The following is a 26430-nucleotide window of genomic DNA, read 5'->3' as shown; positions in this document are numbered from 1 at the left end:
GGGAGGAAGCGGTCAGCACCAGGTGTGTGTGTGTGTGTGTGTGTGTGTGTGTGTGTGTGTGTGGACCATCTGGCTCCACTCCTCACCTGCAGGTTCCACTCGCCGACGGTGGACGTGTCGATCAGAAGGTCGATCAGGTTCAGATTATTCCCGAACGGGATTTCCCGGAGCTTCAGCTCGCGCTGCCAGTCGTTCACCAGCAGGTTACGGAACTCCTGGTTGAAGGGCCCGGAGTAGGACAGGAAAGCCGTGGCCAGGAGGACGTCGCCTAACAGGTGAAATAAAATCTTCAGCGACACCTGGAGGCGAGGCGTGGATCGACGCGTGAGACTCACCGACGAGGCGCTTTGTCTGCGCGGCGAAGTCTTTGCTCTGCTCCGTCCATCGCTCCTTCTCTCCGGCCAGACCACTGATGAGACTCGACGCCGTCTGCATCTTACGCCGGCAGCGATCGGCGTCTTCCAGCAGCATCTGAAGGAGAGGATAGTTTGGATTCACTTTATTAATTAAATACTTTAATTAATTCATAATGTTGGATAGTTTGGATTCACTTTATTCATTAAATAATTCAATTAATTCATAATGTTGGATAGTTTGGATTAACTTTATTCATTAAATACTTTAATTCATTCATAATGTTGGATAGTTTGGATTCACTTTATTCATTAAATACTTTAATTCATTCATAATGTTGGATAGTTTGGATTCACTTTATTCATTAAATACTTTAATTAATTTATAATGTTGGATTGTTTGGATTCACTTTATTCATTAAATACTTTAATTAATTTATAATGTTGGATAGTTTAGATTCACTTTATTCATTAAATACTTTAATTAATTTATAATGTTGGATAGTTTAGATTCACTTTATTCATTAAATACTTTAATTAATTCATAATGTTGGATAGTTTAGATTAACTTTATTAATTAAATAATTCAATTAATTTATAATGTTGGATAGTTTAGATTAACTTTATTCATTAAATACTTTAATTAATTCATAATGTTGGATAGTTTGGATTAACTTTATTCATTAAATACTTTAATTAATTTATAATGTTGGATAGTTTAGATTAACTTTATTCATTAAATACTTTAATTAATTTATAATGTTGGATAGTTTGGATTCACTTTATTCATTAAATACTTTAATTAATTTATAATGTTGGATAGTTTGGATTCACTTTATTCATTAAATACTTTAATTAATTTATAATGTTGGATAGTTTGGATTCACTTTATTCATTAAATACTTTAATTAATTTATAATGTTGGATAGTTTGGATTCACTTTATTCATTAAATACTTTAATTAATTTATAATGTTGGATAGTTTGGATTCACTTTATTCATTAAATACTTTAATTAATTTATAATGTTGGAACTTCATTTCTCTAATAGAAATGTTGTTTTTTAAGCATTTTTAAAAATAACTAGATTCCATATTTTTTTTAGTGAAAGGTTGAATTTATTATAATTTTGTTGTAAGTAAAGTAAATTTTTCAAATGAATGAATATTTTTTAAACATTTAAAATGTAAAAAATTTGAATACTATCAAAATGAATGTATTTTTTTTTACACGTTTCAAATCCAAAAAAAAGCGAATATTTACAAAAAATATATATTTCTTTTTTTTTTTTACACATTTTGAATGTAATTTTCTTTTATATATATTTTTTAAATATTCTTTTGAAACAGTTTAATGTGAAAAAGAAAATAGAATATTTTCAAAATGAATCGATTTTTTTTACACATTTTGAATTTTGAAAAATTTAGAATACTTTCAAAATGAATAAATATTTATTTTAAATATTTCCAATGTAGAAAAAAAAGAATATTTTCAAAATAAATGCCCCTTAACATACATATATTGATTCAAATAATTAAATTAATATCTATTTTCATTAAATCTTTTCTATATTAAGGTTGAAATGTTTTTTCTAATAACTTTAAAAAAATAAGTCAGATTTATAAATGAATGTTTTTGATTAAAAAAATTGAAAATGCATTTTTTTAAATTCAAAATTGCTGAATTTGTAGCTTTTTTATTAGGTTTTTTCTGGTGATACTGTAATACCAACATTTGTATTTGAAACTTAAAAAACTATGAATTTAGAAGAAAAAAGATTTAGAAAAAAATGTATTTGGAATGACTGGAATAAGAAAATGAAAAAACATTTACAAAATATTTGTTTTGTTTTTTTAATTCCATTATCAGTTAAAATGAAATAGAAAAAAATAAATTAAATCGAAAAAAGATAATAATTAAAAGCTTAAAAACAACAATTTAAATTCATATTTCACTGCACATGCTAATGTATTCATGTTAATGATCCTGGTCATCGTTTCTTCAGATCCACCCTCACCTGCTTCTCCATCATGGCCTTCTCGTACTCCGCCTGCACCTCATCCAGCTCCGCCTGCTTGGCGTCCAGCTCCGCCTGAGCCGACTGCAGGTCCACGTTGGCCAGGTCCAGACGGTTCTGCTGCACCTCCAGGTTCGCCTGAGAGAAACCGGGAGAACATGTTGACAAAGGTCTCGTCCACCGAGGAAGCGAAGGTTCTTCTTATTTGAGGAGATAATGAGCTCCTGAGAAGCTCCCCCCCGAGATCTTCATCCAGTGGATGAGCGGCTCATAATGAACCGACTCGTGGAGACATTGAAGCAGATCTGCAGATCCACGGCACCGTCTCCGGAGAAGAAGTCCTGGACTGATCGTTCATCACGTTGACGTGAGTCCACTTAACATGTTTCCACGAAGAGCAGCAGTGAGTACAAAAGTACGAACGTATTTAAAGCACAAATGGATTCTTTCATCTGTTCGTCTGAGACACTCAATTATTCACCTTTAATTGACTGGTTTTGATGTCGTTAAGACGTTTATTGTTTGTTATCTGACTCTGTTTTATAAGTAAGACGTTTATAATAATTCAGATTCAGTTTGCTTCAAATGCCATTTATTTTACCTGAAAGAAGAATATTGATATTAAAATTGTAAATATTGTCTGAAAAAAAAAAAAAAGAAGTTAAAATATTAAATATTTTCTAATAAATAATAAATTGAAATTAAAATTGTAAATATTTGGCAAAAATATATATATATATATTTAAATTACAATGATTACAATTTTTTTAATAGTATTTAAATTAAAATTGCAAATATTTTGTTAAAAAAATAATACTATTTAAATTACAATGATAAATATCGTCTGAAAAAAAGAATAATGGAGTTAAAATAAACATAAAATAAATAAATATTTTCTAAAAAAATTATAATAATTTTGAAATTAAAAATTCTAAATATTTTCTGAAAGAAGAAAACAATAGTGAAAATAAAATGGTAAAAATGGGAAATTGTATATTTCCTGAAAAAATTAATAACATTGAAATTATAATTATAAATACAAAATATTTTTATTAAAATTATAAATATTGTCTAATAAAAAGAACAATGCAGTTAAAATATTAAATATTTTCTCATAAATAATAATATTGAAATTAAAATTGTAAGTATTTGGCTAAAAAAATAATATTATTTAAATTAGAATGATAAATATTGTCTGAAAAAAATAATAATGGAGTTAAAATATTAAATATTTTCTAGAAAATAATTATAATATTGCAAATTAAAATTGTAAATATTTGGCAAGAAAAAAAAAAGTTGGGAATTAAAAATCGATATCTTTGTGCGATTTCTCTGTGGAGATCATTATCAGAGTATATTGATTGATATATTGGTTTGGAAAAAACAATATTTAAATAGGAAAAGACAGAAGACAAAAATTAAATATGTTTTCTAAACTTTAAAATAATAAAATAAAAACAAGTTGTTTCTGTTTACATTCCTCTGGTAAATACCACATAAATACATTTTATTTCCATATTATTATTAATTTGAAAATGCAATGGTCACGGTATACACAATTAAAAAATTTGTTTTCTTTTTTATAATTCTCCCCAAAAATAAACAAATATGTGGTTTTAATGCATATATTTTTTTTTAATTATTTTATTAAATTATTGTATTTATTACCTAATGCAGCAACAACAATACTATAATAAACTTAATAGTACTTTTAAAATGTGTTTCCGATGTTTTTATTTGTGGTTAAAAAACACAACTTTTCCCATAAATGCTTTAAAAAAAGTATTTATATATCTTATTATTTAATATCACAAAGGTTGTTTGTCTCAAAGGGAGAAGGTTGTCGTTTACATTTGCGAGTTGTAAGTGAGATAAAACAGGAGAAAAAGTATGAAAATAAATTCTCCTTTTTTTCTTTGGGAGAGTTCATTCTAAACATTTTAATGAACCCTAAATAGCTAAGCTAAGCTAATTTCGCTAAGATAGCTTAGTGAAGATATTTATAGTTCATTCTAAACATTTAAATGAACCCTAAATAGCTGAGCTAAGCTAATTTTGCTAAAATAGCTTAGCTAAGATATTTATAGTTCATTCTAAACATTTTAATGAACCCTAAATAGCTAAGCTAAGCTAATTTCGCTAAGATAGCTTAGTGAAGATATTTATAGTTCATTCTAAACATTTAAATGAACCCTAAATAGCTGAGCTAAGCTAATTTTGCTAAAATAGCTTAGCTAAGATATTTATAGTTCATTCTAAACACTTTAATGAACCCTAAATAGCTTAGCTAAGCTAATTTCAATAAGATAGCTAAGATAAGATTTGTATAGTTCATTCTAAACATTTTAATGAAATATAAGTATCTTAGCTAAGCTTATTTTGGAACTAAGAAAGCTTTGCTAAGATAGTTATAGTTCATTCTAAACATTTTAATGAACTATAACTTTCTTAGCTAAGCTAATTACGCTAAGATAGCTTAGCTAAGATATTTATGGTTCATTCTAAACATTTTAATGAACTATAAATATCTTAGCTAAGCTAATTACGCTAAGATAGCTTAGCTAAGATATTTATGGTTCATTCTAAACATTTTAATGAACTATAAATATCTTAGCTAAGCTAATTACGCTAAGATAGCTTAGCTAAGATATTTATGGTTCATTCTAAACATTTTAATGAACTATACATATCTTAGCTAAGCTAATTACGCTAAGATACCTTAGCTAAGATATTTATGGTTCATTCTAAACATTTTAATGAACTATAAATATCTTAGCTAAGCTAATTACGCTAAGATAGCTTAGCTATGATATGTATGGTTCATTCTAAACATTTTAATGAACTATACATATCTTAATTAAGCAAATTTCGCCAAGATAGCTTAGCTTTGCAAAGAGAATAATTTTCCTGTTTTACAGTGACAGAAAGAATTACATTTTTTCTACTGAATATTTCGAGGCAGCGATTAACAGAAAATAAATAAATAAAAGCTCCGATAACATGTTGAAAACATCTATTCACAGGTAAATCGTCATGTTTGTGTGCGAGTGCACGTGCGGCGGCTAAAGACGGACCAGCAGTCGACGAGAAAACAGGAAATCAATTAGTGGAGCTCCACAGGGAGAAGGTCTGGATCAAAGAAGCTTCTCTGGTGATGCTGGTGAGGGAAGAACAGGTGTTTACCTGCAGGTAAGGAGGGAACGCAGAGGAAAAAGATATATTTCCAGCCCAGAGAAAAGTCGTCACTCTGCTGAAAGTAGAGCAAAGAAGAAGAAGAAGAAGAAGAAGAAGAAGTCTCTGAACGTCACGCGTCACTTATCTCCTCCAGACTGGGACGGGCGGGAAACCATGAAGATGAAATTGGGACAGTGGAGCTTCTCGCAAAGCCTCGGAGGAATATTGCGAGTCTGGGCGAGACAATTAAAGTGGACACTTTTCTTTTGAAATTCCTGCTCACACACAGAGAATCTTCCAGGGTTTGGAAAAAGTCTGAGTTTCTATTTGAGAAGAAATAGAAAATCTTTCTCTTTCTTCTTTTTTTTCCACTAGAAGATCTTAAGCAACTTATTTTCATGGGCAAAGTCTGAACCTCATCTGTGACTGTTTTGATGCCTACTTTTATTTTGGATCTTTAAGGACTTGATTCTATCCTTTTTTTGAAGATATTTTTTAACAATGGCTTTTATTTACATTTTTCTTTGCTTTACATTTTCAAATGTATATATATATATATATATATATATATATATATACATATATAAACGAGATACATAATATATTTAAGGTCGAAAAGGTGAAAATAGAAAAAAAAAAGGGATAGAATTGTGATATTTAATCACAATTCTATCCCTTTTTTTCTATTTTCACCTTTTCGACCTTAAATATATTATATATCTTTCTTTTTACTCTACCTTTGCTTCACTCGTAAGGTGTGACTTTAATTGTGCTTTTTAGTTTGTTTCTGTTTGTTTTGAGGACATTATCTGGATATTATCCTTTTTTGGGATATTTATAGTCTCTTATAAAAAACGTTTTTTTATTTTTTTTATTAAAAATATATATATTTACATGTTTGTTTGCTTAACAATAGAAATATTTAAGAAATAAATATATATATATAAATAATATACGATTAAATGACAATATAATGTGCAATATTTGATTTTTTTTTTTCCTCTCTATTTTCCCATTTTTGACAAATAAATATAAATTTATCATGAAATACAACTTTTTTTAGTCTTGGGATAAAAAAGGACACTTTACTCAGGGATCAAAGTGTCTGAAAACAAATGTGTTTGTGGTATCCCTTATGTTGTCTCTGGGTCAAGGTGACATGAAAGCCTGAAAACAAATGTGTTTGTGGTATTCCTTGTGTTGTCTCTGGGTCAAAGTGACCCAAAGGCCAGAAGACAAATGTGTTTGCGGTATACCTTGTTTTGTCTCTGGGTCAAGGTGACCTGAAGGCCAGAAAACAAATGGGTTTGTGGTATCCCTTGTTTTGTCTCTGGGTCAAGGTGACATGAAAGCCTGAAAACAAATGTGTTTGTGGTATTCCTTGTGTTGTCTCTGGGTCAAAGTGACCCAAAGGCCAGAAGACAAATGTGTTTGTGGTATACCTTGTTTTGTCTCTGGGTCAAGGTGACCTGAAGGCCAGAAAACAAATGGGTTTGTGGTATCCCTTGTTTTGTCTCTGGGTCAAGGTGACATGAAAGCCTGAAAACAAATGTGTTTGTGGTATCCCTTGTGTTGTCTCTGGGTCAAAGTGACCCAAAGGCCAGAAGACAAATGTGTTTGCGGTATACCTTGTTTTGTCTCTGGGTCAAGGTGACCAGAAGGGCAGAAAACAAATGGGTTTGTGGTATCCCTTGCGTTGTCTCTGGGTCAAGGTGACCCGCAGGCCAGAAAACAAATGTGTTTGTGGTATCCCTTGTGTTGTCACAACTTTTGTTGTGAGTTGTGAGTCCAACAGCGGCTCACCTGCAGAGGTAGGACCTCCTTGTTGATGGAGAAGAAGGTGGCCATGGCTTTGGTCCAGGACGCCAGGCCGGCCACGTTCCCGCACACGCGCTCCGCCATCTCGATCCTGAAGTCCGGCATGTCGAAGTACGGCTGCAGCAGCTCGATCACCTCGTCGTTGATGGTGTCTTTGGGGAATTGCTGGGGAAATAAAAAACACACAAACGACTGAGACACGAACATCTGAACGACGTCACACTTTGACGACATTAGTGTGAGATGAAGATGAGATGAGATGGAAGCCATGATGAGCGGAGGTTCATGTGGAGGAAAGGTCGAGCAGAAGTGGAGCGCGGCAGCAAAGGACGGGAATAGACATCCACAGTCACATGAAAGAGACGTGAAGAGTGGGAGGAAGTCGAGATCCTCAGAGGAAGATGTTTCACCTCCTCGTGTTGGAGGTTACAGTGAAACATGAAGGTATGAAGAAGCTATTTCTGTCAGACATCAAAGGGTTCTTCATCTTCTCTTTTTATTTATCTTCTTCTTCTTAATATTACTTCATCATCTTTTCATTTTATTTATCTTCTTCTTCTTCTTAATATTACTTCATCATCTTTTCATTTTATTTATCTTCTTCTTCTTAATATTACTTCATCATCTTTTCATTTTATTTATCTTCTTCTTCTTCTTAATATTACTTCATCATCTTTTCATTTTATTTATCTTCTTCTTCTTCTTAATATTACTTCATCATCTTTTCATTTTATTTATCTTCTTCTTCTTCTTAATATTACTTCATCATCTTTTCATTTTATTTATCTTCTTCTTCTTAATATTACATCTTCATCTTTTCATTTTATTTATCTTCTTCTTCTTCTTAATATTACTTCATCATCTTTGTATTTTCATTTTCTTGTTTGTCTTCTTTCAATTTGTTCTGTTCTCTCAAACACCCTTTTTTTCTTCCTACTCTTCATCTTCTTTATCATCTTCTACCTCTACTTGTGGTATCCCTTGCGTTGTCTCTGAGTCACGGTGAACCGAAGGCCTGAAAACAAATGTTTTTGTGGTATCCCTTGCGTTCTCTCTGAGTCACGGCGACCCGAAGGCCTGAAAACAAATGTTTTTGTGGTATCCCTTGCATTGTCTCTGAGTCAAGGTGACCCAAAGGCCTTAAAACAAATGTGTTTGTGGTATCCCTTGGGTTGTTTCTGTGTCAAGGTGACCCAAAGGCCTTAAAACAAATGTGTCTGTGGTATCCCTTGTGTTGTTTCTGGGTCAAGGTGACCCAAAGGCCTGAAAAGAAATGTGTTTGTGGTACCCCTTGTGTTATCTCTGGGTTAAGGTGACCCAAAGGCCTTAGAAAAATGTGTTTGTGGTATCCCTTGTGTTGTCTCTGGGTCAAGGTGACCCAAAGGCCTTAGAAAAATGTGTTTGTGGTATCCCTTGTGTTGTCTCTGGGTCAAGGTGACCCAAAGGCCTTAGAAAAATGTGTTTGTGGTATCCCTTGGGTTGTCTCTGGGTCAAGGTGACCCAAAGGCCTTAGAAAAATGTGTTTGTGGTATCCCTTGTGTTGTCTCTGGGTCAAGGTGACCCAAAGGCCTTAAAACAAATGTGTTTGTGGTATCCCTTGTGTTGTTTCTTGGTCAAGGTGACCCAAAGGCCTGAAAACAAATGTTTTTTGTGGTATCCCTTGCATTGTCTCTGAGTCAATGTGACCCAAAGGCCTTAGAAAAATGTGTTTGTGGTATCCCTTGGGTTGTCTCTGGGTCAAGATGACCCCGGAGGCCTAAAAACAAATGTGTTTGTGGTATCCTTTGTGTTGTCTCTGGGGCAAGATGACCCGAAAGACCTGAAAACAAATGTTTATGTGGTATCCCTTGTGTTGTCTCTGGGTCAAGATGACCCCGAAGGCCTGAAAACAAATGTGTTTGTGGTATCCCTTATGTTTTCTCTAGGTCAAGCTAGTTAATTGCATTATAAAAACATTATGATCACTTGACCATGAAAGTCTTTTTTGCTTGTTTTAAGTACTACTTATGTGTTAAACTGTTTTTAAAGATGTTTTCAACGTGAGTTGCTGGTAAACTGCTTTGAAACAACAGTAGATACTTTATAAGTTGAAGGATTATTAAGGGAAACACTTTAAATTCATTTGCTTCACGAGTGTTTTTGCTGCTTCGTTCGAAAAACCTTGAACATAAATTAGAGCTAATGCTTCCGCACTGCGACTGCTTTTATTCAAATATTAATGCATGTCTGAATAACGCTCACTTCAATGATTTGAAAACGCTCTGAGGTGGTTCTTCTACCTGTAAGCTGCCCAGGAAGTTGCCGGCGGTCATGAGTTTGAGCGAGTCCTGCCAGGAGGGCGTGACGCTGTTCTTCTGCAGGTCCACCTTCACCTCCTTCACGCGCCTCTGGAACAGCAGCAGGACACAGTCCATGATCCTCATGATGAGGTGCGGAGGTCGACCCAGCGTGCGGACGGTGGCAATGTCGGCCGGCTTGATGGTCTGAGAGAGACGTGAGTGAGACGACAGATGTGACTCAAAACACCTTAATCATCGTCACTTTAGTGTCTTTTTCGTCATAAATATGCTTCTTTAATTCAACGTCTGTGGATTAAAGTGCAACAACACATGTTACCATGGAAGAATATTCTCAAATATAAATTCAGTTCAAATGACTTTTCTAACCAGAAATAAACGTATTATTTATGTACAACTCTCTTTTCCTTTCCTTCCAACTACCTCTTTCTTTCTCTTCCTCTTTCTCTCGTCCCCTTTCTTCCTCTTGCTCCCACTATCTCTCTCCTTCGCTCCTTCTTCCCCCCTTATCTCCCTTCCTCATCCTCTTTCTCCCTCTTTCACCCTCACTTCCTTGGTGCCTCTTTCCCCTCTCATCCTCCTTCTCACCCTTCCTCAGTCTCTCTTGCTTTTTTTCTTCACTTCCTCTCCATCTTCCCTTTTCTCCCCCTCGTTCATTCTCTCTCTCTCCTTTTCTGCCCCTCTTTCACTTTTTTTTCTCTCTCTGTCTCCTTTGCTTCCCCTCTTTCATTTTCTCTCTCTCTCTCATTTCCTCCCCTCTTTCATTCTCTCTCTCTCTCTCCTTTTCTCCCCCTCTTTCACTTTTTTTCTCTCTGTCTCCTTTACTCCCCCTCTTTCATTTTCTCTCTCCTCTCCTCCCCCTCATTCATTTTCTCTCTGTCTCTCTCCTTTCATCCCCCTCTTTCATTTTATCTCTCTCGCTCTCCTTTCATCCCCCTCTTTGATTCTCTCTCTCTTTTTCTTCCCCTCTTTCATTTTTTTTTCTCTCGCTCACTCTCTTTTCCTCCACCTCTTTCATTTTTTTCTCTCTCTCTCCTTTCCTCCCCCTATTTTATTTTCTATCCCTCTCTCCCCTTTCGTCCCCTATTTCATTTTCTCTCTCTCTCTCTCCTTTCCTCCCCCTCTTTCATTTTCTATCTCTCTCTCCCCTTTCCTCCCCCTATTTCATTTTCTCTCTGTCTCTCTCCTTTCATCCCCCTCTTTCATTTTCTATCTCTCTCTCCCCTTTCCTCCAGCTCTTTCATTTTCTCTCCCTCCTTTCCTTCCCCTCTTTCATTTTCTATCTCTCTCTCCCCTTTCCTCCCGCTCTTTAATTTTCTCTCCCTCCTTTCCTTCCCCTCTTTCATTTTCTATCTCTCTCTCCCCTTTTCTCCCCCTCTTTCATTTTCTCTCCCTAACTCTCTCTCCTTTCCTCCCCTCTCTCTCTCTCTCTCTCTATACTTTCCTCCCCCTCTCTCTTTCTCTTCTGCCCTCCTTCTCTCCCCCTGTGAGGACCTGTGAGTTAAAAGTGCTTCAAGTCTCAGCCTAAAGCAACAGTCGGACAATAAAAGTGTTCGACTAGAAACTATAAACATAACCGACACCGTCAGGATCCATATTTCAGGTTAAATATATTCCGGAGACGGAACCTTAATCACCATTTCCACGTTATCTTGAGACTATAATAGCATGAAATGTTCGCTGGTTCCCGAGACTCTATTGTTCATTATGGACTATATTGGGCTTTTGACAGGACGCGTTCACTCCTCAAGTTATTAAACGTCCATTATTGTCAGGATGTAATTTGCAGGAAATGTGTTTGTCTTTGTCACTGTGGTTCGAGCAAGAAGGGATTTTTCACCATTTTCACATTTACTCTGTTATACATTTGTGTGCGCTATGAACAGAAACACATGAACCTGTTTAAATTTGTATTTTAAAGGGATATTTATGGAAGTTTTCTACGTATATATTTCGGGGAACAAACATAACAACAAATAATTGTCTTAACTTTGAAAACATAAACAACATTTTTTAAGGAAAAAGTGGAAAGAAAAACTACTTACTTACTATTTAAATATTAAAAGAGTAGATTGGGAATAAAATTGGAGTAAAATCATTTACTTATTAATTATTTACTTTGTAAATATGACAGAATTTGTTTTTTTTTGGTGATGAGTATAGAATAAAAATAATGAAATAAATATAAGTTAAATAAAACAATACGAATAAAATACAATAACATTAAATTAAAGTGGTATGTAAAATAAAATAAAATAAAATATCTTAAATTCATATAAAATAAATATTCATTATTGTACAGATAAATTAAAAATAATGTATGTATCCGCCATTACTTCATTTTTTTTAAATAACTTTCACTACATTTTATAACTTTATAATTTGAAACTTTTCTGTGTGTTTATCAATATGTTTGTGAGCCAGTGGACAAACACTGTGTCCTTGTATTTCCACCATCTTTCCGTCTTTTATTAACCCTGGACTCGAGTCCCAGGTCCTCCTCACCTGCAGCGCCGACTCCGCCTCCTCCAGTGCAGGTCGAGCCACCTCCAGCTTCTGCTCGGCGATGGCCTTCTTGGCGGAGATGCTGTCCACCAGAGCCTGAGCCTTGTCCTTGACCTTCTGGACCTCCAGCTTCACGTGCTCGGCTGCCTGAGCCTTCACCGTGACCTCCTTCAACACCTGCCATGGTAAGTGATGAGGTATTAGCCAAAATACTATATCAGTGTCATCAGAATATCATAACATCAAAATGTTGAAACTCAAAATTGTATTATTAAAATGTTTTTTTAAGCATTATATTTTTAGATTACTGTATTAAAAGGTTAAATTCCTTTAATTAAATATTTATTTTTTAATTTATTAAATAATTTGTATATTGAAAGATTAAAATTCTTATTTTTTTAATATTTGAATTAAAAACAAATAATATATATACCTTTTTTTACACAAAGAGTTTAATATTATTTTTTCTAAACTGTCTTAAGTTATTTTATTTTTTTATTTGTAGCCTTTAAATTCAGTAATAAAATGTTGTCATAATAGTGAGACGGTTCAGAATATTAAAAAGCTACGAATAAAAAAAATAAAAAAAATAAAAAAATGAAGAAAACCTATTTTTGAATCGTTTAACACTTCAAAACCCTTTTGAAAAACAATGTTAAAAACAATAAATGTATTTAAAAATGTTTTTTAAAACGGATCCAACAATATACAAATGATTGAATACAATTGTTTTAAAGTAATTTAAACTTTCAATGATGGAATTCAATTAATTAATTCTTAAAAAAAACATTTCAAAACGCAAAATTCAGTTCAATTTAAAATACAACTCTATCCTTCCATATACTATCATAAAATGAAAGTCAGCTCAGTGGAAATAAGATCCTAAACACGCTGTAGTTTTCTCTGGCTCATAAAGAGACTCTTCTATACTCCAATCATTGGAACTCGAGTGGGAAATAGCAGGTAATAAATCAACGAATCCCTCTATTAATGCGCTGGAATGAAACAATAAGCTGCTCTAAATTAAATGATGCATCATTAGTGCTAATGGAATACAATTTAGGTTCAGTGCCACATGGCAGAGATGCACATATTTTATAACTAAACTAGATGCAGAGACACTTATTTCAGTCATTTGTACCCAGAGAACTGGACTCACCGTGTCTGCCTTTTCATTAGCAACTTGTAACTCCTTTTCTTTCACCTCCAGCTCTTTGCTGAGAGCCGCCACGGACTCTGAAGCCTCCTTCAGCTTCTCCAGCCCCGTGTTCATCCTGAGCACAAAATATCATCCCAGCTTGAACCAGCGATTCACTCGCGATATGAGGATATCTGTAGTGACCAGTTATCTTGAAGGGCTTTCGTACCTATTAGCCAGAGTTTGCACCTCAGACCTCTTCTCCTTATAGATGCTCTTGTAGCCCTGGATGAAGGACAAGTAGGACTTAGGGGTGACGTGGGTCGATCTGCGGTATCTGTAAGGACCAAACAGATGGACATAAGAGACGTATATATGTATAGATATTTATGTTCATGTATAGATTAGACAGACGTATACACATATAGATGGTTAGAAAGATGTATGAATGTACAGATAGATGCATACATAGATGTACATTTAGATGTTTAGATTTACAGATAGATGTATAGATACATTTATAGATAGATGTATACTGTAGATGTATAGATATATGTATAGATAAATGTATAGTTAGATGTATAGATATATGTTTAGATAAATTTATAGATAGATGTATAGATATATGTATAAATAAATGTATAGATAGTTGTATAGATGTAAATGTAGATATATGGATGGATTTACATTTAGATGTTTAGAGTTACAGATAGATTTATAGACAGATTTACATATAGATGAATAGATTTACAGAAATATATATAGATGTACAGTACATATAGGTGTAAAGACATATAGATAAATGTGAAGATGGGTGTAAAGATAGATGTACACAGAGTTGTATAGATTTACAGATATATGTATAGATGTACATATAGGTGTACAGATGTATTAATAAATGTAATGATGGGTGTAAAGATAGATGTACATATAGATGTGTGGATTTACAGATAGATGTGTAGATAAATGTATAGATAGATGTACATATAGTTGTATAGATTTACAGATATATGTATAGATGTATATATAGGTGTACAGATGTATTAATAAATGTAATGATGGGTGTAAAGATAGATGTACATATAGTTGTAAAGTTAGATGTACATATAGGTTTATAAGTGTATAGATAAATGTAAAGATGGATTTCAAGATAGATGTACATATAGATGTGTAGATTTACAGATAGATGTATAAATGTATAGATAGATGTCAAGATAGATGTATAGATAAATGGATGGATATGAAGATGGACATAAAGATGGAATACGGATGGATATAGATGTATTAAAAGATGGATGTATAATTTATATATATATACCTGTATATTTTGATTGATATAACTGTATTGATAATTGGACAGTTAACGTTACATCTTCGTATAATTAGGGAATATTTTAATGCTAGCTAACTTTCACTTGAATGCCTTCAGCTAGGGTTGCTAACATTGTACAGAACTAGCAAAATAAAATTAAATGTAATTATATAAACTTGTCAACTTTATTGTGATAATATTTTGGGATTGGAAGTCTTCCACCTATACCCATAAGACAATTTCCGGTCCGGCTTTTATATTTGTTTATCTAAAAAGTCATGTGACATGAGGTTTTTGTGAAAGGTATTCGTAGTACTAGTTTCCACTGCTTCTATACCTTTGAAAGTAGTCCACACATTTCTCCGCCACACCGTCCTGGAAAGATCCCATGCACTGGACCACTTCATTTTTCACTCGAGCCGAGCAATCGATGTCAAACACTGACAGGAAATGCTCCGACACTGAAAGACATATAAGGATATATTTGTAGTATTGTCCAGTACTTGACTCTGGTGTTGCAGAATTTACAGACCACATGACTCTTGACGAAGTTGTTACTGATTTCATTTGTTTTCAAACCAAAATATGTCCAAACATCAGCTTTAAAAGCTGCTGGAGTCGACTGTATCCTCTCGTCCTCAGTCATCATCATCAATAGTTTCTCAAACCTCTATTAAATGATGTAAATAAGAGAAAAAATACCTGCAATAAGCGCATCTTTGGGCCACCGACTGAACCAGTCCATGGTGCACCCCGAGATCAGCGCCGGGAACTTGAGGGCTCGGTTGCGGAACTTCTCCCCGACGGGCGAGAAGCAGAGCACGACGTGGAGATGGTGTCGAACCCGCGACATGAAGTAGTCGTAGAGGTTGTCGTTGGTCGGAGGTCTCCTTGGAAACTCCCGCTTCATCACGGGAATCAGGTCGCTCAGGATCTCGTCCATCTCGTCTCGAGCGAACAGGTTGGACACCTGAGGGGAGAAACACATCTGAGATGAGGGGCGTGAGGAGAATATTGATACAGCGATATATTACGTTTTATTTAAACGATATTGTACCAATATTAGACGGCACTGTATTTTCTAAATGTTTTTATTTTAGATCATCATTTATTTTTTATTAATTTATCATTTTTATTTCAATAAAGTGTAGGTAGCAATGATCCTCTGCAGCTAAAGAAACATTGAAATCCTGCGAAGACTGAGGACGAGAGGATACAGTGACTCCAGCTGCTTTTAAAGCAGATGTTTGGACATATTTTGGTTTCAAAACGAATGAAAGCAGTTACGACTTCGTCAAGAATCATGTGGTCTGAAAATACTACAACACCAGAATCAAGTACTCGACAATACTACAAATATATCCTTGCTACTACAGTATGACAGTATATTATATTGTTTTTCCCGATACTCTACTAATATTCAACGGCATTGTATTTTCTTTTTTTTTTATACTTAAGATCATATTTTATTTTTTATTCATTTATCATTTTTATTTCCATAAAGTTTGGGTAGGAATGATGACGTCCTCTGCAGCTAAAGAAACATTGAAATCCCGCGAAGACTGAGGACGAGAGGATACAGTTGACTCCAGCAGCTTTTAAAGCTGATGTTTGGACATATTTTGGTTTTAAAACGAATGAAATCAGTTACGACTTCGTCAAGAGTCATGTGGTCTGTGAATTCTGCAACACCAGAGTCAAGTACTCAACAATACTACAAATATATCGTTTGTTACTACAGTATCACTATATATATATTATATTGTTTCTCCTGTATCGTGACGTATCATATTGCAGATTCTTGCCACAACCGTACTTGATATAGTACAATTTAATGTAAAATAATAATTTCAATGAATACATTTTGAAAAAACAGAACAAGATAGATGTTTTGTTATCATGTGTGCTCATGTCCGGGGCTACAGTCTCACACCATCTCTTATTCTCAACTCTATCACCTGTCACAGCTTCACACACACACACACACACACACGCACACGCACACGCACACGCACACGCACACGCACACGCACACGCACACGTATCCTGCAGGTCTTCACTTCTATTTTTAGCCCCCGCTACGGCAGCAGCAACACAATTTGTTAACTCTGGAGCGAAGGGAGAGTGGCTCGAGAAGAGAGAGGAACGACAGGAGAGACGATGATGGAGCACCTGGACGTCACCAGAAATATACACAGTGTGGATGATCCATTCAGCATGAATTTCATTTATACATTTCTTATGTTTATATCGAGGAGTTTATTCACGATTAAAGGAAGGGGAATGCAAAACATCACGTTTAATCATCACCTTAATTTATTCATTAATATAAAGATATGATAGAATATTAACGCCTTTAGAATATTGAATGGCTAAATGTTACATTTCAAACATTTGATTTTTTATGTTTTCAATTGGAATTGAAAAGGGTTTTTAGGCATTTAATTATTTTCATTTAAAAAATATTAAAATATTTAAATTCAATAAAAGATTTTGTTGTAATGTTGACTTTTTTCTTATTTTATTGAATTTGCAATTGAAGTTGCTTCTTTTTTTTTTTACATAGAGTATAATATTGTGATTCCAATAATGGTTAATAACAGTTTTTTTTATTATATTTAAAACACTATTATTGCTTTTATTTATTTAAATATATTTTATATATTGTTTTTTTTAATAAAATTGCTCACTATATAAATATTTAAATTGCATTTCTTTATATTTAGGACTTGTTTTTTCATGTTTATTGTTGCACAACTGTATCAAAGCAGGTTCCTAGTTAGTGAAACCCTTCACAGACAATGGTAATAAAACAATTAAAATTAATTTGAATTCAGTAGATTTCAATGTGTATGAATGGATTTAAAATATCAAACTCCATGTGTAAAAAATGTTGAAAACATAACTCCATTTCTTCAGTGTAAGCCAGGGAAACACTGTCTCTTGAAATAGAAACCAGCATCAGCACTTTGTCAGCAACATTGTTCAAAGCACAGTAAGGAAGCAGAGGAGGCTGTCTTATGACTGGTGGAGTCGTAAGACAGCCTCTATAACCCGGAGACAGAATACAGGCAGAGTTGGAGGCCAGTTAAGAGTCAAGATTTGTCAGCAGGAGGAAAAGAAAAAACACTGTGTGGGGAAGAAAAGTTGCAGCGAGTGGAAAACCAGAGGGCAAAACACAGGAAGGAAAAAGTGTTGAAGGGATTGTTTCCCGGGGAGAGCAAGAGTTTGTCAAGCTCTGTTGGCTTGAGACTCCCAGTTGAACGTTCTTTACAGTGAGTTTTGATGGACAGGAAAGTCTTGTGGTGACATTAGAAATATTGTCGTATAAGTAGTCGGACAATGAAGACGTTTTAAAAGCACAAAAATGCACAGTTCAATTAAAAAAATATATTAATTGTTTGTTTGTTTTGATTTATATAATCAATACACATACAACAATCCCAGAATGCATTGCTTCTTAAGATCACTTACTGTAATTAATATATATTATATTATATAATGTTGTTGTAGTTAGATAAATCAGGTCTAAAATGTATTTATTTATACGTGCAATAGAACCAACAGTATATCGGTGCCATCAAAATATTGATGAATGACTACATTTAACATTTTAACTGTTGAAACTAAAACGTTTTTTTTTTAATTGAAATGTGTTTTTAAGCATTTTTTAATGATGGAATAATTAAAATGACAATAAATAACAAATAATTTGTATATTGAAAAGTTGGAACTTTTCTTAATCAAATAAAAGTAGAAATAAACATTTTTTCAAAATACATTTTTGTTGTTGTTGTTTAGTAAATTAATTTAATTGATTTAATTCACTTTTTAAAGTCATTACAAAAATATTGTACTCTCTAATTTTAAGAATTCAATAAAAAATATAAAAAATAAAAAACAACAGCATTGTTATCTCATGCCTGAAAACAAATGTGTTCGTGATATCCCTGGCGTTCACCTTCACCCTGAGACCACTCAAGGGATACCACAAACATATTTGTTTTCCGGGCCTTCGGGTCATCTTGACCCTGAGATAACACAAGGGTTAATACATTTAAAGATGTAGTCTATACTTACATATGTCTACTCTTAAAGTCCTATAATGCACTGTAATAGTTGCATATCTGATTAAAACTGTCCAGAAAACATCCCTTTAGTTCACTTCCTGTTTGCTACGGTTGCAGTTTCTGATGAAACGGTCTGAGACCCACATGTGTGACGGACACTCGGCTAATCTAGAAATATGAGGCGTCGTCCTCCTGACCTCTCCTGACGACAGCACGTTGTTCATGTACTCCAGGAAAGACTCCTCCTTGATCTCATTGTCGGTGAAGATGAAGCTGATGCCTTTCCCTTGTTGACCCGCCGTCCTGTACAGGCTCTTCAGGTCGTCCATCAGGTTGGCGGTGTTGTACGATCTGGCCGAAAAAGAGACGCAATCGTGTGATTAAATTTGCATGGACGCCCCCTGCTGTGTGTTCGCCACAAATAAAAGTGAATAGAAAATAAGCAAAAGTTGCTGATGAAAGCTGAGCATTACTAATTCATGTGTGTTTTCTGTGCGAGTACATTCAAAAGAGCTTCAGTCTGGCGTGAATATGTATGTGTTTGTGGATAAATTGAGCAGCAAAATATTCTTGTTTTCTTATGAATTGATAAAAAGTGTTTGTTTGTTTGTTTTGATCTCAATAGTCAAACATGAAACAATGGCATTGTTTAAACAATATACTATTTATAGTTGTAGTTAGTTCCCCATGTTGTATAAGTCGGCGATTCTGCATATATTACTTAGAGAATCTCCAAAGTTTTCCACGACGATACTTCGGAATATTGCATAGCAAGTCTTCGTAGTTTTATTCCACAAGGCTATGTAGTATAATTTTGCGAGTATCCATAATTTTACTCTGGGAGGCTTTGTAGTACAACTCAGCGAGTCTCCGTAGTTTTACTCCACGAGGCTTCGGAGTATTACATAGCAAGTCTTCGTAGTTTTACACCACAAGGCTACGTAGTATAATTTGGTGAGTATACATAATTTTACTCTGCGAGGCTTTGTAGTACAACTCAGCAAGTCTCCGTAGTTTTACTCTGGGAGGCTTTGTAGTACAACTCAGCGAGTCTCCATAGTTTTACTCTGGGAGGCTTCGTAGTACAACTCAGCGAGTCTCCATAGTTTTACTCTGGGAGGCTTTGTAGTACAACTCAGCGAGTCTCCATAGTTTTACTCTGGGAGGCTTCGTAGTACAACTAAGCGAGTCTCCATAGTTTTAATCTGGGAGGCTTTGTAGTATAACTCAGCAAGTCTCTGTAGTTTTACTCTGGGAGGCTTTGTCGTACAACTCAGTGAGTCTCCGTAGTTTTACCCTGGGAGGTTTTATAGTACAACTCAGCGAAGATTGGTAGTATACTCTGTGAGGTTTCTATTATTACTCAGCTAAGCTCTGTTGAGTCCTCTGCGAGGATTGGTAGTATACTATGCGAGGTTCGTAGTATTACTCAGCAAGGGTTTGTAGTATTACTCAGCGAGATTTAGTAGTATTACTCAGTGAGGATTGGTAGTATACTCTGCGAGGTTCGTATTATTACTCAGCAAGGATTCATAGTATTACGCCACGAGGCTACTTGGTATTACTCGGCGAGGCTTCATAGTATTATTCCGCGAGGCTTCGTAGTATTACTCTGACAAATGGAGCAGAAAAACAGGAGCTTTATACCTGATGACCATTTCTGAGGGGATGGAGAGAACTACAATGATGGAGAGAACTCCAGGATGGAGAGAAGGAATGAGATGCAGGAGGAGAAAAACAAAGCTCCGGACATCAGCGGCGTCCAAACAATCTGTTCCAGACAAAGCGTCCGACAAAATCTGCATAAAGATTCTCTCGGGAGCAGAAGAGAGAAGAACATTTGACAGGTGGAGGGAACAGAGAGATACAATCATGCAAAGACCAGAGAGTTTCTCAACCAGAACTGTGCCGAAGACTTGGGTCTCGGAGGAGGCGATTACTTTCTTTTTTTTAGAAGAGAGAAGAGAAGGCGGCGATGCAGAGAAGAGGCTCGGCAGACGGAGTCGTTCGGTCAGATGTGTGAAAAGAAGAAGCAGATTGTCGGAAATATAGACGTCGTTATAGAAGCTTTTTCTCTCATTACGAGGAGTTTCGTCGACTTCGAGCTCGACAAGAATCTCTGACCCTGCGTTTCATCCACGATGTAAAAATATATTAAAAGGAGGTTAAGTGAGATACTGTTATATAGTTAATTATACAGTTTAACCTTTGTGTGTCTTTAATAATTGACAGGTTTTATTTTGATTTTATTATTGTCTTTCTAAGGTAAGGTAAGGTAAAACTTTATTGATCCCTCAGGAGGTCTTGTTTTTGTTCCAATAGCCACAGAAAATACAGCAATTTTCATAAAAAATAAATCAAAATAAAATAAGAACAAGAACATAAAGAGATAGAAGAAGATGACACAATCTTAGTCTAAAGATAAAGAACATAGATCAAAGAAAAACTATCCCTATTTTTCTTTACCAAACAAATTCCAGTTTTACTCATATTTCTGTCATCTATAATCTCTGTCCCTTATCTTATCTTAAAAAAAACAAAAGCAATTGAATAACTATTTTATATATTTACAGTTAAAAAACTTGAATTCAACACTTTCAATCTTTGCGCTTGATGGATCTACTGACTCCTTTAAGAAACATCTTAAGACGTTTCTATTTGTTCAGGCTTTTCCTTGATTTTCTGGAACTCCTGTGTTGTTATCAGTATTATCTTGATCTTTAAAGTATATACTTTTTTGAGTATTGTTTTGACTGTTTAAGCGCTTTGTGACCCTGGTCTCGAAAAGCGCTATATAAATAAATATTACTTACTTACTTACTTACTTTAATTATTCAGTGTTTTTGCACATTGATTGACAGGTGATCGTCTTTTTACATTAGAATTATTAACTTATAAAAATGGCGGACATTAGGTTTAAAAGTGAGTTAAATAGTGAGAAACCTGTGTAGCTCTCGGGGTCAAGGAAGTGATCCGTCATCTGCTCTGTGATTGGACGGTTCGCGGCGAGCGTAGTCACAACAAACACCAAACCCCTTTAAATGCGGTTTGAAATTACAGATACAGTTGATCAAGTTTCGTGATCGTATTCGGACACATAGGTGGCGCTCATGCTTCAACGATTAGAGACCAGAGGGCGCCATCTTGTGGTCTCAGAAAAATGACGATGAAATCCAAGCAGTAGTTTCGTGAAACATCTTTGACCGTCACTAGTCGTACGAAACGTTACATTTTCATTAAAGGGTTTTACTTTTTGGCCTCTTATATTGGGGTGTGAAAAAAATATAGATACACCAGTATCAAGATTTTCTTTTTCCACCAATATATAATAATAACGATATTCAACAGCGGTTTATCAATGGTTTTTTTTGGGCTTTAAATCACATTTTATCATAGGTATTTTGTGGTTTATATTTCAATAAACTGTGTTTAAAATGAAATAAAGTATATTTACAATTAAAATGTTCCAATTTTCAGCTCATTTTATGTTGCAATTAAACTTCTGCCCAGTCATTAAGTCCTCTGCAGCTTAAAACAATGAAATCCTGCAAGATCCCGGTAATGACTGAGGACGAGAGGATGCAGCCAACTCCATCAGCTTTTAAAGCTGATGTTTGGACATATTTTGGTTTGAAAACAAATGAAAGCAGTTACCACTTCATTCAAGAGTCATGTGGTCTGTAAATTCTGCAACACCAGAGTCAAGTACTCAACAATACTACAAAGATCCTCAAGATGACTGAGGACGAGAGGATACAGTCGACTCTAGCAGCTTTTAAATCAGATTTTTGGACATATTTTGGTTTCAAAACAAATGAAACCATTTACAACTTCGTCAAGAGTCATGTGGTCTGTAAATACTACAACACCAGATTCAAGTACTCGACAATACTACAAAGATCTCAAAGATGACTAAGGATGAGAGGATACAGTCGACTCCAGCAGCTTTTAAAGCTGATTTTTGGACATATTTTGGTTTTAAAACAAATCAAAGCAGTTACGACTTCGTCAAGAGTCCTTTGGTCTGTACATTTTGAAACACCAGAGTCAAGTACTCGACAATACTAAACATATATCCATGTAATGTCGTCCCTGTATCGTGATACATATTGAATCTCCAGATTCTTGCCAACACACACTGCTACTAATTTTGAGTTTCATAAAAAGTGTGTTACCGTGTGAGCGTGATCTGGAACGTCTTGTATCCGGCGATAAATGAGGAAAGTCTGGTCAGACTTTGTTTCCCAGAACCTCCAACGCCGACCAGCAGAGCGTTACCTCCCGGGGTCCGGATTATCCTGGACAGCTAAAGACACATAAACCCATATAAAGTGAGTAGAAGATTGATTTCATCCTCGGGCTTGTGTTGGTTTAAGAACAGGGTCTGATGGATATTTTTGATGGAGTGCAACCTCTGGATGTTACATTACCTTGACCAGATGCATCATCGCGTCCTCGAAGAAGACCATGTCCACGCCGGTCCCCCGGAGACTCTCGTTGTAGTGACTCAAGAACATGTTCAGTCGCTCCTTCAGGCTCTCGAACGACTCGATGGCCTCGTAAACCTTGGGCATGTCGAAGTCGGAGTCTTCCGGCTCCTCTCCTGCGAGAAGATGAATCGACAAATAACCATCTTTCTCAAGTCGAAGATCATTTATTTCGGTTCATACCCGTGGCTTCCGGTGCATCTCGCAGGAAGTCCACGAAGTACCGGTCGACCCCGTCCACCATTTTGCGGTGCTCCGGTCCCAGCTTCTCCTCCACCAGGTTGACCAGAGCCTGGTCGAACCAGTCCAGGTCCTCGGGGACCGTGAACCTGTCGGCGATCACGCGCTTGCACTCGTGCTTCCACAACGACAGCAGCACCTTGATGCACGAATTAAGAGAAGAAAAAAAAAAAGGCGAATCTTTTCCAATCAGTCAGCCAGATGAGTATGGATTTTTGTCCCCGCTGCGCGTTTGATTAGAAGCATGTAGCAATTTTCTCGGCCTGTAGTTCCATGTAATTGTTGACTTCTTAACCCCTTTGTTTGCCGCAGAAATTCCAGCTTTTGTTTAGCGGCGTGTTGTGCGTTTGGACGGCTGACATGCAGAGAAGGGTTTTTTTTTTTTTTCCCGTCACGACCTCCCGCTGCCCGGTGTGAGACAATATATTTCATCACTCTCAATAATTCATCCGGGGCCCCAGACCAACAGGGAGTTGGGCCACCTCTGCTGTATCTGAACTCACATTTGAACAAGATAATGAAAAATATCTATTCCAGTCAACCAGGTAAAAAAAAAAAAAACTCTATCGCCCTCCAACTGTGTAAATATATAACAGCCTAATGCATAATGTAGGTTTGCCATCGACGTTCTGATCAGTCTCTGCAGCACTCCAGAGTTTCTGACCTCAGTGCTGGAGGAGAATATATATCCAATAAATGTTTTAAACACCCGCGTCCTTACCTCTTATCACACTGTCAATGCTGAAGGAAATTTGAATCTAGACTTATTCCATATCAACTTCATTTTATTGGTGTATAATATATCTTTTTTGTTGTAATTTTTAACCAAAACACAAATAATTTCTTCTTCTTCTCTTCTGGGAAGAGACTTATTTCAGATTATTTAATTATTATTTTGGTTGTTGATATTAATGTTGTTGTTTTTTTGTTATTATTCAAAGGATTTTGGTTGTTTGCTGTTAATATTGTTGTTTTTTGTTATTATTCAAAGTATTTTGTCTGTTTCTGTTAATATTGTTGTTATTATTAATAGTTTTGCTAATATTATTGAAAGTATTTTGGTTGTTGCTGTTAATATTGTTGTTGTGATTGGTAGTTTCGCTGTTATTATTATCGAAAGTATTTCGGCTGTTTCTGCTAATATTGTTGTTATTATTAATAGTTTTGCTAATATTATTGAAAGTATTTTGGTTGTTCGCTGTTAATATTGTTGTTTTTTTGTTATTATTCAAAGTATTTTGGCTGTTTCTGTTAATATTGTTTTTATTATTAATAGTTTTGCTAAAATTATTAAAAGTATTGTGGCTGTTTCTGTTAATATTGTTGTTATTATTAATAGTTTTGCTAGTATTATTGAAAGTATTTTGGCTGTTTCTGTTAATATTGTTGTTATTATTAATAGTTTTGCTAGTATTATTGAAAGTTTTTTGGTTGTTGCTGTTAATATTGTTGTTTTTTTGTTATTATTCAAAGTATTTTGGCTGTTTCTGTTAATATTGTTTTTATTATTAATAATTTTGCTAATATTATTGAAAGTATTGTGGCTGTTTCTGTTAATATTGTTGTTATTATTAATAGTTTTGCTAGTATTATTGAAAGTATTTTGTCTGTTTCTGTTAATATTGTTATTATTAATAGTTTTGCTAGTATTATTGAAAGTTTTTTGGTTGTTGCTGTTAATATTGTTGTTATTATTAGTATTGATTATATATATCATTATTATATATTGTTAGCATTGTTTTTTGTTTGCATTTTTAAATCAATATTTTCATGTTTATACATTTTTGAATATGTGTTCATATTCACTATTAATATGTATTAGAGTCAATGTATTTGTGTTAAATACATTTTAAGTGGTTTAGAAGTAAAATACATGAATTTTAAGCTGCTTATTAATTATGTTGACTCATACTTAAAACAGGGTGGACATGAAAATATTTAAAATGAAAGAATTTTGTATTAAATTGGCAGAATTGTAAAGTTAAAAAAAAAGAAGAAAAGGTTTTCTGGCGTCACAGCGCTCTCACCTGGACAGAAGTGATGACCTCGGCGCCGGTGTTGAGCATGCCCTGCCAGACCCGCGACAAGTCTCTGAGGTTGAAGATGTAGTGGAACTTGGCCGGCGTGGGAAGCATCTTGACCTTGGTGGTCTGCCAGAGCAGGCGCGTCAGACTGACCAGATGCGGCACCGCTTTACAAACCTCCTCCTTAAACTCTCTCTCTGGACAGAAGTGGCCCCCGCCGATGGCCCCTGTGTGGAGGGAAGCAGACGCTGGATGAACCAGAACCGTTTTCGAGGCCTTGATCGAATTAAACCTGGTGTCATCGTGTTGATCCTGTTGTTGCAGGTAAATACAAATTCATTTATTTATTTGTTTGTTTTTATTATCAAGATGATTCTTTCTATGAAAACACCATACAAATGTAATTACTTAAAAAATACTTCTTTGACTTATGATTATCTAGTTTTGAAAAAAGTAAGTAATTGTTCATTTAGATTAAATTTAAAGAAAAACAGGCATATCATTAGTTTATAATGCTCAAATAACTATGTTTAGGTTAAAGAGGAAACAATGAATCTTGCTGAAAATAATTAAAAAAGAAAATACTTGAAAAATCGAATTAATTGAAAAAGCACTGAGACATTAAATACCTCCCCCAAGGAGTCCATTTCTTATGATTTAAGACTTTTGTTGGCAAAGTAGAGGCTTAACAGGGATCTGAACCTGCATCACATCAGTACTATCCACTTGGCTGCAGCTGTAGCTTTGCAGTATTCAAGTTAAAACATAAAGATATTTTATTATGTTTGGAATTTATACCATTCTTTTGAGTTTTGTTTACAGTATTAATGGAAAAATGTTGTTATTGTCCATTTTAAGGCTGTATAATGACCATAAATACTTTAAAATATTGAACTTTTTTTGGATCATTTTGATGGATAACATCAATAAAACCTTGTATATTGACGAGAAAAACGCAGACTTCAAACTTCCCTCATAACTTGATTCATTCCGTGA

The 26430-nt window shown here is 34.8% G+C and overlaps 1 protein-coding gene across 1 annotated transcript in view; it reads right to left on the bottom strand.

Annotated features, from left to right (window-relative positions):
• The window catches only part of dnah5 (dynein, axonemal, heavy chain 5), an 82375-nt gene that overhangs the window by 21926 nt on the left and 34019 nt on the right, over window positions 1–26430 (bottom strand). Inside the window, exons 52-66 of the mRNA XM_087813279.1 lie at window positions 25438–25661; window positions 23354–23549; window positions 23114–23286; window positions 22859–22989; window positions 18881–19034; window positions 15316–15583; window positions 14951–15074; window positions 13531–13638; window positions 13323–13437; window positions 12164–12340; window positions 9641–9844; window positions 7347–7526; window positions 2370–2507; window positions 336–471; window positions 87–268 (exon numbers count right to left, since the gene is read on the bottom strand). Of these exons, the coding sequence (XP_087669405.1) occupies window positions 87–268; window positions 336–471; window positions 2370–2507; window positions 7347–7526; window positions 9641–9844; window positions 12164–12340; window positions 13323–13437; window positions 13531–13638; window positions 14951–15074; window positions 15316–15583; window positions 18881–19034; window positions 22859–22989; window positions 23114–23286; window positions 23354–23549; window positions 25438–25661 (2510 nt within the window). The remainder of the gene's footprint in view (window positions 1–86; window positions 269–335; window positions 472–2369; window positions 2508–7346; window positions 7527–9640; window positions 9845–12163; window positions 12341–13322; window positions 13438–13530; window positions 13639–14950; window positions 15075–15315; window positions 15584–18880; window positions 19035–22858; window positions 22990–23113; window positions 23287–23353; window positions 23550–25437; window positions 25662–26430) is intronic.

The sequence above is a fragment of the Callionymus lyra genome, chromosome 17 (genome assembly GCF_982586985.1).
Source record: "Callionymus lyra chromosome 17, fCalLyr1.hap1.1, whole genome shotgun sequence".
NCBI lineage: Eukaryota > Metazoa > Chordata > Actinopteri > Syngnathiformes > Callionymidae > Callionymus > Callionymus lyra.
Note: the sequence above shows the minus strand (reverse complement) of the source record. Positions and strands in the feature narration are given on the sequence as shown.